At 50.7% G+C, this 15,717-nt stretch overlaps 2 protein-coding genes across 3 annotated transcripts; both read left to right on the forward strand.

Moving 5' to 3' along the window:
- The first annotated feature begins 533 nt into the window (after window positions 1–533).
- LOC104378833 (uncharacterized) lies at window positions 534–1,295 on the forward strand. 2 transcript variants are annotated; one of them, XM_086630402.1, is made up of 2 exons: window positions 534–970; window positions 1,091–1,295. In XM_086630402.1, the coding sequence occupies exons 1-2, from the start codon at window positions 534–536 to the stop codon at window positions 1,293–1,295; spliced, it is 642 nt and encodes a 213-aa protein (XP_086486528.1). The 2 variants fall into 2 exon arrangements, with proteins under 2 accessions (XP_086486528.1, XP_009984259.2); XM_009985957.2 differs by having other exon boundaries at window positions 534–1,295.
- Window positions 1,296–5,649: 4,354 nt separating this feature from the next.
- On the forward strand, window positions 5,650–9,862 carry LOC104378835 (uncharacterized). The gene is made up of 3 exons (XM_086630348.1): window positions 5,650–6,000; window positions 8,951–9,054; window positions 9,493–9,862. Exons 1-3 carry the CDS (start codon window positions 5,650–5,652, stop codon window positions 9,860–9,862), a joined length of 825 nt encoding a protein of 274 aa, XP_086486474.1.
- The last annotated feature ends 5,855 nt before the right edge of the window (window positions 9,863–15,717 follow it).

Genomic DNA, 15,717 nt, shown 5'->3' on the forward strand with positions numbered 1-15,717 from the left:
AAGACTTGTAACCATATAAAAGGCCTCCGTCCCTCTGCCTCTCACAATCTGCTCTCCTGGTCAGCATCTGTCCTCCTTCGTGAGTTGGGTAAGACACATCCTGGAGCAGCCGGGTTCATTTTTGGATGGGTATCTGGCTTCAGGAGGTCATGGACCTGACACACTTGCACTTCAGACCGTACTTTACACACAAGAGCCAGAGGATGGTGGGCTAAGCCAAGAAAGAAGCTGTTGGGGGACTTGGGTATGGGATTTACAGCAATACCACTACGTGCTGCAGTCCCTTACGGTTGTTTCTGTTCTTGGAGGGGAAAAATATCAAGGGTAAGGTCAGAAAGTGGGTTTGGATATAACATGACCGGTGTTGGGAAACTGCAAGAATTTCCTTTGGATCCAGGCTTTCAGGATAAGTGAGGTTGACCTATGAATGTCACATTAATGCAGCTTTACGGGAAATTAAATGAAAATAGAGGAGATGGAAATGCAAACCTACCTGGCCGTGTATTTTTCAGGTTCTTCACTAAAATTTAAACATGATCTACTCTTCTGGAAGAGAATCATACTTCAACTTGAACTCAACCTGGTATGATCCCTCGGGCTCCTGGCTGGACACTCGACGCACACCCTTCCGCTACGGCTACGACACCTGCTGCTCAGGATGTGAGGGTGAAGGCGTTGAAGGCATGAGAGGGCACAACTACCGCCATTATGGCTATCGGCAGCCAGTCTGCTCCGAGAGATGCCACGGCTATGCTGCGGCTGATTCGTGCCAGGGAGGCGGGGGCTCAAGCTGTGTCAGGAGGCCCACGTACAGCTACGGCTCATCGGGGGGATGTCAAAGCTACGGGAGGTCCGTCTGCTCTGAGAGATGCCAGGGGTCCTCAGGTTCATGCCACGGAGGTGGATCGAGCTGTGTCAGGAGGCCCACGTACAGCTACGGCTCATCGGGGGGATGCCAAAGCTATGGGAGGTCCGTCTGCTCCGAGAGATGCCAGGGGTCCTCAGGTTCATGCCACGGAGGTGGATCAAGCTGTGTCAGAAGACCAACATACAGCAATGGGTCATCAGGGGGATGCAACAGCTACGGGAGGTCGGTCTGTTCTGAGACGTGCCACGGATCTGGGTACCAGGGAGGGAAGCCATGCTATAGCAAACCAGTGCAGCGCGTCTCGCAGTGCTGCCCAGTGCAGACCTGTCCCCCTCCGGTGCAGCAAAGCTGTGCGCCCGTGGCAAAGTGCAACCCAAGCCAGCAGCAAAAGCAGGTCTGCAAAGTGCCAGCCCGGAAGATAAAGTAGAAGACATGAGGAGTGGGAAGGAATGAGAGAAACATCTCACTCTTACGATGTTGCCTTGATGATCAGCATGTCCAATCTTGCTCATGGATCTACACTCTTCCTGTCATTTTGCTTGTAATGTGTTTTGAAGGTGTAACCCACAGTCTCTGTGAATTATTGAGTGCTGTTCACCTCCTTATTTCACAGCAGATGTGGAGGCAATAAAAATATATGCTTCATAACCCCTTGCATCAGTGTTTTCCACTTCGTCCCCTTGAACTGCTTCTGTTCCTTCTTGTGGCCAAAGCTGGTGATTGCAGCATCCCCGTTCACCCTCACATCGAGGTTCCTGGTTGATTCAACCTGGTATCTTTGTACTCCTACTCCAGACAACTTCCTCGTTGAGAAGGAACTAACAGTTTTCATCACGGACTCTTTATGCAACCCAGCATATTAAATACTAAATGTGTGGCAAAAAAAAGCCCACACGTTTCATCAGAGAGGTAAAAATGAGGCAATGGGTGCCGTTTGATTTGTATCAGAAGCCCCCAAAATAAGCCCTGGGAAAAAAGTTGGGAAGAGGATTCAGGAATGGGAATGGCACAGGCAGCGCAGAGCAAGAGAGCATGCCAAAGCTGGTGGAAGAGAAAAGACCTGGTCCATGGTCCATTAGACTGTCAAGTACGCCAAGCATGACAGATCTTGTCTCACTCCAAGGGAAGCAGCTCCTGCAGGACCCATGGATCTTCGGCAGTAGGTGCTTGATACCTCTCTGACGGTTGAGAAATGTTGGGAAAGACCAGGGAGGGTTGAGACCTCTCAGAGCTGAAGATTTTGACCCAGGGAGAAACAGGGATCATCTGGCCAGGAATACGTGTCAAATGGAAATTCGAAACAGGTTTGTAGACATCAGAGGTGCGCTTGGCTGTACCCGCTCTCTCTAATGGAGCAAAAAGCCCCGAAGTCCTTATAAGATTTAAGGTTGGAAGAGGAATCTTTGTACAGTTAGAAGAGGAATCACCTGGGAGGATTGTTGCAGCAAAGCAGGGATCTGGAGTCAGTGACTCACAGCATCGTGTCCCAGGTGTCTCCTAACACCTCACCCAGCCTAGGCAAGAGCCTCCATCATCTCCATCTCCCGGTGTCCTGCCTGCAGGATGTGACGCATCACAGAACCAGCTGCTTCGCAACATTAATGGTGGAGATTTCTCCTGCAGCACCATCTGAATACGTAAAAGAAGTAAAAACAGGTGCAGAGTGCCCCTTCCTGGGCTGGATGTTTTATAGGTGGACACATAGGGGCTTCCACCATGCTCTGCCCTGACACTGCAGCAATCCTTCCTTGCCAACCTCTTCCTCACTCATGTGCAAAGGTTGATGCCAACATACGTTGCAAAGCACACAGTCCCCATCCCAAGCACAGCTCGGTGGGGTGGTCCAGCCATGGGGCAGCCCAATTACCCACCGCACGGGCTGCGCAGTGGGCTGCAATGGCTCACCTACCCCAGTGCACGCGAGTCTTGGGGACCTTTTTGGAAAGGAAGGTGCCAGCAAAAGGCAAAGACCTTTTGCTCCTATTGCAGCAAAGGATGGGGCTGTGCCAAAGCCACTTTCAAATCCCCTCTGGAACTTGCTGGGCTGTGGAAGAGAGGGCTGGAGGAGACCTCAGGAGGGCAACTCCTGCTTCCCACCCCCCAGGATTGGATTTGCTCTGCTTGAGCTATTTTGAGGTAGATTTCTCTGACTTCTAATGAGAGGGATTTCACATGAGCAATCCCTCTTTGAAACAAAAGAGCGATCTTCTTTGTGTTTAAAGGGATTTGAAGGTTTGAACTTGTACCTAGGATGTCCTCCAGATCCTTCTAAGATCTTGGTTTTTTTCTGTGCTTCATTTATCTCCTTCATAAATAGAAAATCCGTAAGTGACATATGGAAGAATCATGACCACATATAAGCCACCCTGAGACCATGATCCAAACTAGGGAACAAGCCAGCTCCTGAGACTTGTATTAGGCCAATTCCTTCCATAAAACAACAAATTACCCAAAGAAAAAAACTACCACCCACGCAGAGAAGGATCAAGGGTTGCAGGGAAGCCTCTCGCAAAGACTAGGAGCTTTGCAGGAGATATCTGGGGCTCAGAGACCAGCTGTAGGGTCAGCACGGTCCTGTCTTGAACACAGGTCCACGTCTTCAATGAGCATGAGCATCCTCCGCACCAGGCCATGGTCGGGTGATGTCTCTATCACGGAGAGAAATTACAAACATGTTTGTCACCGCTCACGTGATCTGGGGTGTAATTAGCGAATCGTGAATAGTAGTTTCACAAGAATTCTCGTTCTTCTGATGTTTGTGAAATACCCCCAGACACGTTCCGATTTCCTCATATATCAATTCGTTCAAGTGACTCAGCTCCATTGGTTAACAATGAATCTCCTTGACTCTATTTTATTTTAATTCAATCTTTGCTATTATTAATATTACAGTGGCCTCTAGAGTCCTCGATGAGATCAGGCCTGGTGCACTCGGTAGGCAGAAAGACCCTTTTCTCCCCAAAGCAGAGCGTTAAATCAAGAGAGATGCGGATCACGATGCCCTCCCCGATGTACACGTGAGGACAGGGTCACAGAGGGAGCAAAGAACTTAAAAGAGTCACAACGCTTTCCTCCCTTCCTTTTTCCCCGATCAAAATGTAATAAAGGGAACCAATATTGAGAACAAGCATCATGGGGATGGGACACTGTTGGAGACCTTTTGTCCTTCTGAGCCTTCCGGGTGCTCTCTGTTGTCTACGGGGTATTAAATTCCTTCTGTTTGGGTTAAAAGTCTCTCCTTCAGCAAAGAAAGGACTGACTTGAAATATTGCAACACCTTTTAGTGCGTCTTTGCTCTTTTACTCAGAAATAAATTTCTCTTTGATGGTACTCCCCACCCACGTCCCATCATGTGCGTTTGCCCGCTCCCGTCGTTCCAACCAGACACATCCAGCATGAGTTTGCTGCAAAGTCTCATATCGCCATCTCCCACCCCTACGTCCCAAATCTCAGTGACAGCTTTAGAGCCCAGAGGCGACTTGACTCCTTTTGTAACCCACCAGGGCCAAGCCCCATCACCCCGGTGGAGGTGGGAGGCCAGTGCTGGTCCCCAGGGCTCTGCGGAGGATGCTCACGCTCCTTGTTTTGAGGGCACCCCCCACATAGACCAGCCTCCAGCTCTGTACTCGCCTTCTGCCGCCCCGTCATGTGCTCATACCTGCATCCTTAATTCTCTTTGCCTCCTTCGCCCACTCACAACCTAGATTTTTTCCCAAGCTACACAAATGAACTCATTTTCCTACACACTAGCATGGCCTTATTTGACCTCTTTAAAGCTCCTTTTTCCTTCTGGATCCCTTCGCAACCTGGTCCACCAGCCCACCCCACTGTCCCACCTTCCCATCCGCTAACATATTTGCATTGCCGACTCGGCCTCACAGCTGCTTTGCGTTCGGCACAAGAAGCAGGTAAATGCTTTAGGCAAAGGCAGGAAGACCATCCAGAAGCCTCCGCATCCCGCACGTGAACCACACCAGGTGTGGTGGGCAATTAACATTTTTCTGGAGTAACGAGAGGAATGGCGATCCCAAAGATGGGATATTGATCTGCTCGTAATAACGTGAGTCAAAACAGCAGAGTAAAAACTCTCCAATCAGCAAAGCGCTCGGGGTGGTGAACAATCAAGTCCCTCCAGTGGGAGCTCGTCTTGTTTCCGGAGGAAAAACGCTGGGTGCCCTATAAAAGATCTCGCACCTCATCTCTCCTCACTGCCTCAGCTTCACGTCTCCACTCGAACTCTTGCTGAAGGGGGTAAGTCCAGCTTGATCGAGCTTTTGCACTTTTAATGATCACCATCTCTGTCCTGATCCTGAGGTCTTGACCACTTCGTTTACACGTCTCATCTCTGTGACTCTCTCCGGTCGCAGTTGCTCAGTCCTTCTGCCTAGGTTGTCTTCTCCATCCATGCCTATATCTAAATACTAGAAAGCAATTAGGAAAACTTAAAACTTACTGGCTCAGATGGCTGAGGACAGGACTTCACAGGTCTAGTTCTAAACTCTGTCTGGCTACCAGCTTCTCACTGATCACTAAGTGCTTTAGATTCTATCATATGTTTGCTAAACATAGGAGAGAAAGGAAAGACCTGCACAAAGGAAGATAGCGCGGAGTCCTCTGTACAAGTCAGGGACCACTATGGGCAGACATGCACTGATAATCTTTCTCTCTTCTTCAAGAACCTGGCTTATAATGAGAATTTATTCTTGATATAAATCCCATCTAACAAGACATCTGTTACTGATAGGCATCACAGCATCTTGTGCCTTTGCACCCGCTCAGAGATGATAGTCTTTCCAGCAGGTCTGCAAAGATGTGCTCCCGCCAAGACAAAGACCAGTGCCACCGGCAAGAACAATCCTCATGCCACGACAGTGAAGGGTGCCACAGGAGCAGCAGTGGATCCGGATGCCACAGGAGCAGTGGTGGATCCGGATGCCACAGGAGCAGTGGGGGATCTGGATGCCACAGGAGCAGTGGGGGATCTGGATGCCACAGGAGCAGCAGTGGATCCGGTTGTCACGGGAGCAGAGGATTCGGATGCCACGGGAGCAGTGGTGGATCTGGATGCCATGGGAGCAGTGGTGGATCTGGATGCCACGGGAGCAGTGGGGGATCTGGATGCCATGGGAGCAGTGGGGGATCTTGCCATGGAAAGCCACAGGATTGCCAGCAGCAGATTTATCAAGTATCCTCAAAGATGAAGTGATCAGGACATTATCTGCATGTTACCCACATGCCTGTCCTTGATCTTGCGCTGAGTTCAGAAAGCTTTGCATGACCCTTAGCAATCTTCAAAGAACATGTCTCCTCTCCCTCCCCTGGTGAGTCCTGTACCTCTAATGAGCTTATCTGTGGGTGCTAAAATAAACCGTGTATGTTCACGCCGGTGCAGTTTTCTGTCTCAGTCTGTGACTATATATGAGCCATTGCAATTCGGAGTTCACGAGAGTTTCGTGTTCGTGATTTTTCTTTCACGCAGTATTTCATATCACAAGACACCTTGTTCTTGTTTAATACCCCTTGAAGTTACCCTGCCCTGACACAGACACTGCCACACTCTCCCATATGGTCTCCAAAGGAAAACAATAAAGATTTTTAAATGCCCATGTTTTAGGAGGCCATCTCAGGTCTCTGCAGTGCTCTCCTCCACATCACCTTCCTGTAGAGCTGGAGGCCCAAAACTCTCCACCAAGACCCCATGGACTGCACTGCACAAGCCCTTGGGGCTGGCTATTGGCACAACCATGGGGCAGAAAAAGCCCTATAGGCAAAGACACCCGTGATGGGGCAGAAACCTTGGGTTTTGCCATCTGGCCCCCAGGGACCACCCTTGGGGCAGGTATTTCCGTGTGCTTGCAACAAGCCCCCCAGAAAGCCTTTCTAGCAAGCCTCTGCCCAGAATTTCAAGAGCCCTGGGTCGAGCCAGGGGCGTTGCAAGATGCTAGCGTTACACAACGAACCAATAAATTTCTTCTCAGCTTGTAATTAAAGCGAATTGTGTAATTTATTGGACTCATATCGCCATTCATGAAATGGATGTTGCTTTCATAAGATTATTCTCGAGTGTGTCACGATGAGCAGAAATATCTGGCATGGCTGAAAAGGGCGCAGGCAGCAACTAACTCCTGGAACAGGCTCCCTGTTTTCCGCATAGGAATCCTTTGGAAAGGCTGGTTGTATCTTTGAGTCTGGCGTTTGCCTTAAGCCCCCATTGCAAACCCCATCTTCAAGGCACGTTAAGGTGGACAGCCACAAAATCTCGAGGTGTCCAGGATTGCTGGCTGGGTGCTGCTGACCTTTAACAAACTCAGAATAATTAAAACACGAGGAACTGAACACAGCTCAACGTGGAGGGCCAAAAATTACTTTGAGTCTTTTTCCAACGACAGTATTTACCATATTTCTTCCGATGCCAGAACAAAACACAATTAAAAACGAGTGATCAAACCTGGGTGCAGTTTGCCCTGACACTGTTCTACTTCATCATAGCAATTAAGCAATACAAAAGAAGCATTTAGGTTGCATACCTGATTCATTAACCCTGCCCTGTCCGCTCAACTTTCCGAAAATCCTCCATGTTTAGGTAACAGCAAGCATGTCAGATGTTTTTTGGGTTGTGGGAACCACTCAGGACTTGCAGCACTGGTGTCTGGCACCGTGTTTCAGTTTTCCAGCCGCTTCCCGAAGGATGTCGGGTCTTTCAAACAGCGTTTCCAAGGGTGGGATGGGGTTAAGCCTCCATCTCGCTGTGGTTAGCAGCCGAGAATAGCATAAAAACATCATCAACGTGGAGAAAGAAAAATAAAAGGTGAGAGAGGTGGACCAAAAATTCCAAATGCTCCAGCACCTTTGGGGGCAAGCGGAATATTTTTCAGCCGGTGTTTTCCAACCACTTTTGCAACAAAATCATATCAACCCCCTATTTCAGCTAGCCATACTGATTTTAGTCTTTTTATTTGCTGTCTGTTTAACTACTGAAATGTCCTCCACAAGTATTGGCAGAAGAGGGCAAAAGAAGATCTGTGGTCCTAAGCCCTTCCTGGCCCTCACAGGAGAGGTACAGGAAAGGAACCAGGAGTATCTCAAATTATTGCTTGTCATTAGCTCTCACTGCAAACACAGTACCTGGCCTGAAGGCTCATGCGGGTCTGCGAATCCGTATAAATAACACTCAGATTTGTTGGCCAATTACGAACTAATTGGGGAGAGAGGAAAAATGCTCCAAAACCGATGTTCCTACAAGTCTGGAGAAAGTCCCTGGGGTCTACCAGCTCCCCGCAACGCGGCAGCCGCCCCTGGCCACCCTGAGTCACCGAAGGCAGGACCCATGGGTGCCCTTCTCCACCTGGAAGCACCGAAGCCGCTCACAACCTGGGAAAAAAACACCTGCAACGCCATTCTGGCGTTACTCACGAGCTGAAAGTTAACCACATAATTATGTACCTCGCTAATCCTGGATCGCTGCTCACGGCAGGTCTTCCCCCTTCCAAAAACAAGAATCTCAACTAATTTTGGTCCTTCTCGCAACAGCGGGAAACTTTTTGGCCAACAAAAAAGTTTTAGGGGGGTTGTCTTTTCTCTTTCTTCACCGCTCCGCTATATTTCAGCTGGTTTTAAGAGAAACAAGCCAACAGTGATACCACTCAAATTGCTGCTAAGGAAGAGTTGTCTACCATGCCAAAGGTGGTGTTGGTACTTATAGGCACCTATAAGGGTGGGTTTAGGGGCATTTGCAGGACTAGAACCTGTCAAGACAGTTTAAAAGGATGGTGCAATTTAGGTATATGACATCATTCCCCCCCTTAAACGCAAAGCGCTCCCCAACTGCAATGAACGCCAAAAACAAACTGGGAAAGCTGCGGAAACTGGGGCCACCCACACTACTCCCCCATCGGAGCTAAGTGCAGGTAGAGCCGACAATTAAATATTTCTGCGGCACAGGAAAGATGACCGATAACAAGAGGTGATACTGGGCGTAGATAAGGTGAGTCACGGAAGGAACCCGAAGCGTGGGGAAGCAAAAAAAAAAAAAAAAATAAAAGCCATCGATGAATTAAATGAACAGGCAGACCTCTGCGGCAGGGAGGTGCTTCGTTTCCAAATGGAGTGTGCAGAGAGGGTATAAAAGCGTTCCGGTCCTGGAAAGCCTCATTCCCTCCTCACCCCTTCACTGCACGAGCATCTCGGTAAGAGCGGCGATGCCGCAGGGCTTTGGGCCTCGGAGCAGCACTCGAAACTCTCCGGGAAGCGAATGGGTTTGGAGTGGGTTGAGCCTTGCACCTTGTCCTGGGTTGGGGCTTGCTCTGCGGGTGCTTGTGAGCGGGGAGGTGGGGTGAGGAGGGAGAGCAGAGGGATCTGGACTTGGAGGGAGGCTCTGGGGTGTTGCTCTGATCCCTCCGGCAGCGAGATGGCTCCGCTTTGGGAAGTCAGCCGTGCTCAGCCTGCCTGGCTGCTCCCAGTATCTTTGGCTATGGCTTTGGCGGGTGGTATAAGAAGTTGGTGCGAGGATTAAAGACCATCGTGGGATCTGGCTAAGACGGGAAAGATGTACATCCAGATTTCTCTTCCCTGGAAGAGCAGAAGTAGCAAACAGAAAGTCCCTGACAGCTCCTGTCTCCCAGCAGGTCACCCCAAAACACAACGATGTGCTCCCGCCAGGACAAGGACCAGTGCCACAGTCAGGAGCGCTACACCCGCCAGAGCAGTGGCTGCCACAGCTCCGGCGGTGGCGGCGGCTGCCACAGCTCCGGTGGTGCTGGTGGCTGCCACAGCTCCGGCGGCGGTGGTGGCTGCCACAGCTCCGGCAGTGGCGGTGGCTGCCACAGCTCTGGCGGTGGTGGGGGTTGTCACAGCTCCGGGAGCAGCGGCGGTGGCTGTCACAGCTCTGGTGGCTCCAGCTGCCACGGGAAGCCACAGATCCACTACCAGCAGCAGCAGCAGCAGCAGCAGCAGCAGCAGCAGATCCCCCAGCTGCCCTCGCAGAAGCTGAAGTGATGGGGTGTCCCACATGCCCCAGCTCCAGCACCAAAGGAAACACATGGATCAGCTCCCTCCGGCACCCTCAAAGCTTTGCAAGCCCTGGGGCTGCCCGGCTGCAAACGCTCTCCTCTGCCCTCTGGGACCATCATTCCCTGGGGAAGGGGCATCACTTCACCAGGCTGTGCTTTGGACCTGTGAGGTGCCCGTAAGACAATAAAGCATTGATTTCCCAAAACCTTTGTGTTGGCATTTCCTTCAGCTCCTTATCCTTACTTTCCATGCACACCACAGGCATGCAGCTGGGTGTAGAGGAATATAGGGTCTATAGAGTTACTAGCAGGTCATATATCCTGACCAGGGGAAGTCACCCCTGAGAAGGCACACACCCATCACGTGGGCACAGGGAGACCATTCAACGTTGCATTTTATGTAGAATGATATCGCCGCGTAAAACAGCGCAATTGAATTCAGCAAAGTCTTCACTTCTTGTGTTTTCTGAAGCTCGTCACGCACGCATCGACGGCAGAGGAACTCGGCAGGTCTCTACCTCCGTGAGCCGGACTAAGGGATGCAAAGAGCCAAGGGAAGAGCTGGCAGAGAGAGAAGCCAAATCCGTCTCCCTGCACAGACAGGACCTGGCAGAGGTGCTGCTGGAAAGGCAGGGAGGCAACCAGGGAAGGGGATTTGCAGCTGGGAGCAGCCCAGCCCAGATGTGCTACAGCCCCGCGCAAAGGCGGAGTGAGAGGAGCTGGTGGTGCACCCTTGCCCTGCTGCCAGCCCCTCACATCCAAAAAAAAACCCCTAGAACTTATTATTAGCCATATGTTTTAAGGTTCTTTTCCTTGGTCTTTTAGTTTTTTGATTGTTTAAAGATTATTTTTTTCCTGTAACCACAAGAAAAAAGGACAAAAGCTTCTTTGCTTCCATTTTGACGTGGTTTCTGCTTTTAACTGAAAGCTGAACTAGCACATCTGAGAGGTTGGGGACCACACAGAAAACACCAGTTGTTAGGAAACTCAGTACACGTTTGATTACACTTAAAATACTTGTATGCCCTTTCTCATCGAATGAATGAGGTCATCACATGAAAAGCACATCAGCATTAAACTCTTTTGTGCAGAACATCAGCCCTGGCCTGGGCAAGACAGGACTGCCACAAATATCCTTCTGAAAAGACAAAAAGAAACAGATTTCACAGGACTCGTGCTCAGAAACGCGTTTGTCCTTGAGTCTTTAGTCACTGGTTATTGTTTCGGGAGGCGGGAGGGACGCACACGGCGATGGCACGAAGCCCCGTGGACGTCGCCCTGGACTCGCACAGGAACCTGCCCCGTCTGTGCATGCACCCGCTCGCTCCGACAGCCACGTGGATTTTCGCTGCCGCACGCACAGCTCTAAGTGGGTGTCTGCCCAGTTCCTCCGCTAATTACAATTGCAACCACGGGTTTCCATATGAAATCCTATGACATCAGCGTCAGTCAGCGCGGTAAATGCCGGCTGCGTTTCCCGCTGGGTGAGCCACGAGTCTGCGAGGTCAGAGGAGAGATTTGTAATCCTTCCCATCGCTGACCCCTTGGAGAAGACAGCCCCTCCTCTGTCACCACCAGGTAGGAGGCTCGTGATGGACAGTTCAAGTAACCAAAATTTTGGATGTGAGCAGCGTGAGCTGCTCATGTCCTGGCAACTCCTGCAGCCCCAGGAGAGGTTTCATCCCATCGTCACCACATCCCCCTCTGCTCAAGCTGGGCCACGTGCAAGACAGGGACCTCAGGGCCAGCTCAAATCCCCGTCAATGGGTGTTTGCCCAAAGCAGGACAGGAACCACCCAACAGCTTCCAGGAAAAGCAGGAAGGAGACAATTTTCAGTGCCGCTAACGGTGCTGAGCATAACGAAATAGCACTCGTTGACTTGTATCTTGGGAAAGACATTGGCCTTCGGCTCGAAGAGTCAGAGCCCCAGTGCTATCCCCTCCTCCCTTGGAGAGCAGCCAAAGCATTTCTCTTTGGCAACAAGGTGCATCTTCACATCTGTTTGTGTGACTCCCAGTGTTATCTTCTACATCTCAGACATTTTCTTGCCTTTACCCTGTAAATAAGGAGCTGTGGCTTTTAGGCGTTCGTGTTCTTTGTAGGGTCATGAAGTGCTGAATAGCTTTTCAACCAGGACAGGGCTGTGCAGAAGGGACATCTCCAGAGCTCTGGCTTTGCTCCAGAAGACAAACCAATGAAGCAGGCAGCACCAGTTGGGTCTTTTAATTCCTAATTCCTCAGTGGTTTCCTGATCTTTGTCATTAAGAAGATGGAAATAGCTAGTCTTCGTCAACAAAGCACTCAGGGACCTTGCTTAGATGTATGTGAACACAAAGGGCTTGCAAGGCTTTCAGCAGTCCCCAGGACCTTCTTCTGGCTGCTCAGGTGCCTTCTGGGGGGAATTCACACCTTTTAGGTCAAGCAAGAAAGCTAGGAAACCCCTGCTGAAGACCTGATACTCTTCTCTAGATGAAGCCTGGGAGGACTTTGTCCTCGTCCCACTGGCTGTCCCCATGGGTGTGGTGGCTCTTTCGGATCGAGTATCTAATGGAGAAGAGAGAGCAACTTTCCACTCCTTTTTACCTGGATTATTTCTGGCTTTATCTGGTGCCGGCTCAATAGCAGGGATTAAACTCTGAGAGCAGAGCCTCATGGGACAGGGCTATAATTATGCCTGGATTTAATTTGACAAAACAAAGCCCAAGCAGACGAGCCTTTGGAAACCCAGGCACCCACGGGTTTTCCTATTAAAGGCAGGTGAGGCTGGCAATTAGATACTTATGTGGCACAGGAAACAGATAAAAAAGGAATGATACCCATCAGGAATGAGTCAGGCAACCAATGTAAACAGAGGGCGGTTTGATGGGGATTGGGTATTAAATTAATAGATCGTTATGACAGAGAGCTGTCTCATTTCCGGGTGAAGGAATCTGAGATCTCTATAAAACTGCCCCAGTCCCGCACGTCTTCATTCCCTCCTCTTACTTTCCTCCCAAGCTCAGGTAAGTCTGGCAGCGCAGATGGATTTTCCTTCTTCAGGGGACGTGTTTCCCAGCAAGGGATGCAGAGCACGGGTTTAACACAAACCCTGCTGCTGGGGTGCGGGGATGCTCACAGGACGGTGGGATGCAGGGAGGGAGGAGAGCACCAGGGAGCGATGCTACACCGAGCTGATTAAATCCTTCATCAGTGGATGAAGGGCATTGCCCCAGATCCAGGGGGTCTCCCAGGATCCTGGACATCCGTACTAGGGGGGTGAAATTGCAAAAGGTGCAGGCACAGGGAACCTAGGATCAGGGCTCTGGGGCCATCAGGGTGGTGGGACATGCAGCAGCCCCTGACAGCTCCTCTCTCCCAGCAGGTCACCCCAAAACACAACGATGTGCTCCCGCCAGGACAAGGACCAGTGCCACAGTCAGGAGCGCTACACCCGCCAGAGCAGTGGCTGCCACAGCTCTGGCGGCGGTGGCTGTCACAGCTCCGGTGGCGGCGGTGGCTGCCACAGCTCCGGCGGCGGTGGTGGCTGCCACAGCTCCGGCGGTGGTGGTGGCTGCCACAGCTCCGGCGGCGGCGGTGGCTGCCACAGCTCTGGCGGTGGTGGTGGCTGTCACAGCTCTGGTGGCTCCAGCTGCCACGGGAAGCCACAGATCCACTACCAGCAGCAGCAGCAGCAGCAGCAGCAGCAGCAGCAGCAGCAGATCCCCCAGCTGCCCTCGCAGAAGCTGAAGTGATGAGGTGTCCCACATGCCCCAGCTCCAGCACCAAAGGAAACTCATGGACCAGCTCTCTCCAGCATCCCCAAAGCTTTGCAAGCCCTGGGGCTGCCCAGCTGCAAACACTCTCCTCTGCTTTCCAGGACCATCGTTCCCTTGGGAAGGGGCATCACTTCACCAGGCTGTGTTTTGGCCCCATGAGGTCAACATGAGACAATAAAGTATTAATTTCCCAAGACCTCTCTTGTGTTGGCATTTTCTTCAGCTCCTCATCCTTATTTTCCACGCATACCACAGGGGAGCAGCTGGATTAACAAACACACTCACGCCATTTGTGCAGAGCTGTTTCTGAACCCCTGTGATGCCCCAGTGACCGGACACAGTCAGTGTGGATCATCCCCGGGTGCTCACCAGCTCCGCTCTCCTCCATCAACCAGGACCGATGGGTCCCAGGTGATGGGGAAGGCACAAAAACATCCCCCCATCCCACAGCATGTCCTGCCTGGACCCTGCACCCGGAGTGTGGCACCAGCTGTGGGTACCCCCAGTGCCTCCAGACCCCCTGGGCTTTGCATTCCTACCCTGTCCCCTTGGGGCTTCCTCACCATGAGAGCTTTTTTTGCACAGCTTTGAGCAACCTCCTACCCAGGGAGGTTACTGCTGATCACCAGGCCGTTCACAAAAACCAGGCAGGCATCGTGTTGTGAAGTTTTTATTGCTCTTTTATGGTATTACAACCATTTATGTAAGAAGGAGAAAAACAAGCCCCAAAAATTTTCCTTTTGGTTATTTACAATGCAGAAACATCACAGTCGAGATGGCTGATGCACGATCCCCTTCAGACAGGGAACAGTTGAAGGACCAGATCCTGCACCCATTACCTCGAGAGCAACAAACTAGTGCAGAAAACATCCATCCATGTAGGAAAGTGATTGCAAAGCAAATCCTTGTCAGAATCTACACATCTTCCCCTGGCTCTCCAAAATCTTGCAGGCGGGGATATAACTATTACAGACCTGATAATTATCTGTAATTATTTTTTTTTTTCCCAGTGAACTCAGGGTTTCTACCATCCCCTCCTTGCTATTAAAACAGCTTCATTTTATTGGTTTATATATCGGGAGCAATGTTTCAACTGCGCACAGCCAAGGAATGTGGTCCTCTTTCCTCATCCTCTGGCCACTCACTGTTGCTAGTATTTCTTTACGCAACTCTGTGCAGGTTAATTACGCAAAGATATGGGTAAAAGCTTTCCATAAAATAAAAAAAAAATTAGTGGGCTTCGCTTTCTTTAATGGAAAAGAAGGTCAGGATGCTGCCCCAGCTGCTTTTGTTGGACTGAAACAGCCTCATAGGTGTTGAGGTGCATTTTTGGAGTGTTCCCCCACCAAAACCCGTGGGAATTTTGCTGTTGAGTTCAAAGGAGCTGGAGATGAACTGCCAACCACAGACCTTTAATTTTCCCTGAAGAATTGCGACTCTTTATTCATTTATTACTCTACAGCCTGAGTCAACTAATTGAGTGGCTCATTCCAGCCCTATTGACTAGTGATTTTTTCACTTTCTACCCCTTGGAAACAAAAGGAGCTCATGGAGGAAGGGGTCACTATGTCAGCCGTTGCTCTGCCATTGTGTTTCTGAGAAGAAAACAGCAAATCTGCCCCCACCCTCCCCCCTCAGCCTTCAAGCTGCATTTGCAAAGCACCCCAAAGAGAAACCCGTGGAACATCAGGGCAAAACTAGAGACCTGGGGTTATTTTCGCCTCATGGAGGTAATACGTGGAGCAGGGCATGGTCTTCACATCTCCCACCACCGCCGGTGCAAGGGCAGGTGTTGCCTGCACTGGAGGAGCAGAGAGAGCCCGAAAGGTGATGATACCGTGCCCATACGTTGCTGGTGCCTCTGTCCTTTGGCCACAGGGCGATTCAGGGATCCTACAGGAGAGGGAAGAAATCCCATGGGAGAGTTCACCCATGAACACCCCAAAACCCTGCTGAGGCTGACATGCCTCCCCACCAGCCCCCACTTCCCCACCGCCCACCCCGCAATACCTCTGCTCTGCACTAAGCTCATGCCCAATAAGCTTGTGCAATTTTATCAGAGTTATTAGAGCTGATTAAATACTT

This window comes from Tauraco erythrolophus (assembly GCF_009769465.1).
Source record: "Tauraco erythrolophus isolate bTauEry1 chromosome 30 unlocalized genomic scaffold, bTauEry1.pri scaffold_44_arrow_ctg1, whole genome shotgun sequence".
Lineage (NCBI taxonomy): Eukaryota > Metazoa > Chordata > Aves > Musophagiformes > Musophagidae > Tauraco > Tauraco erythrolophus.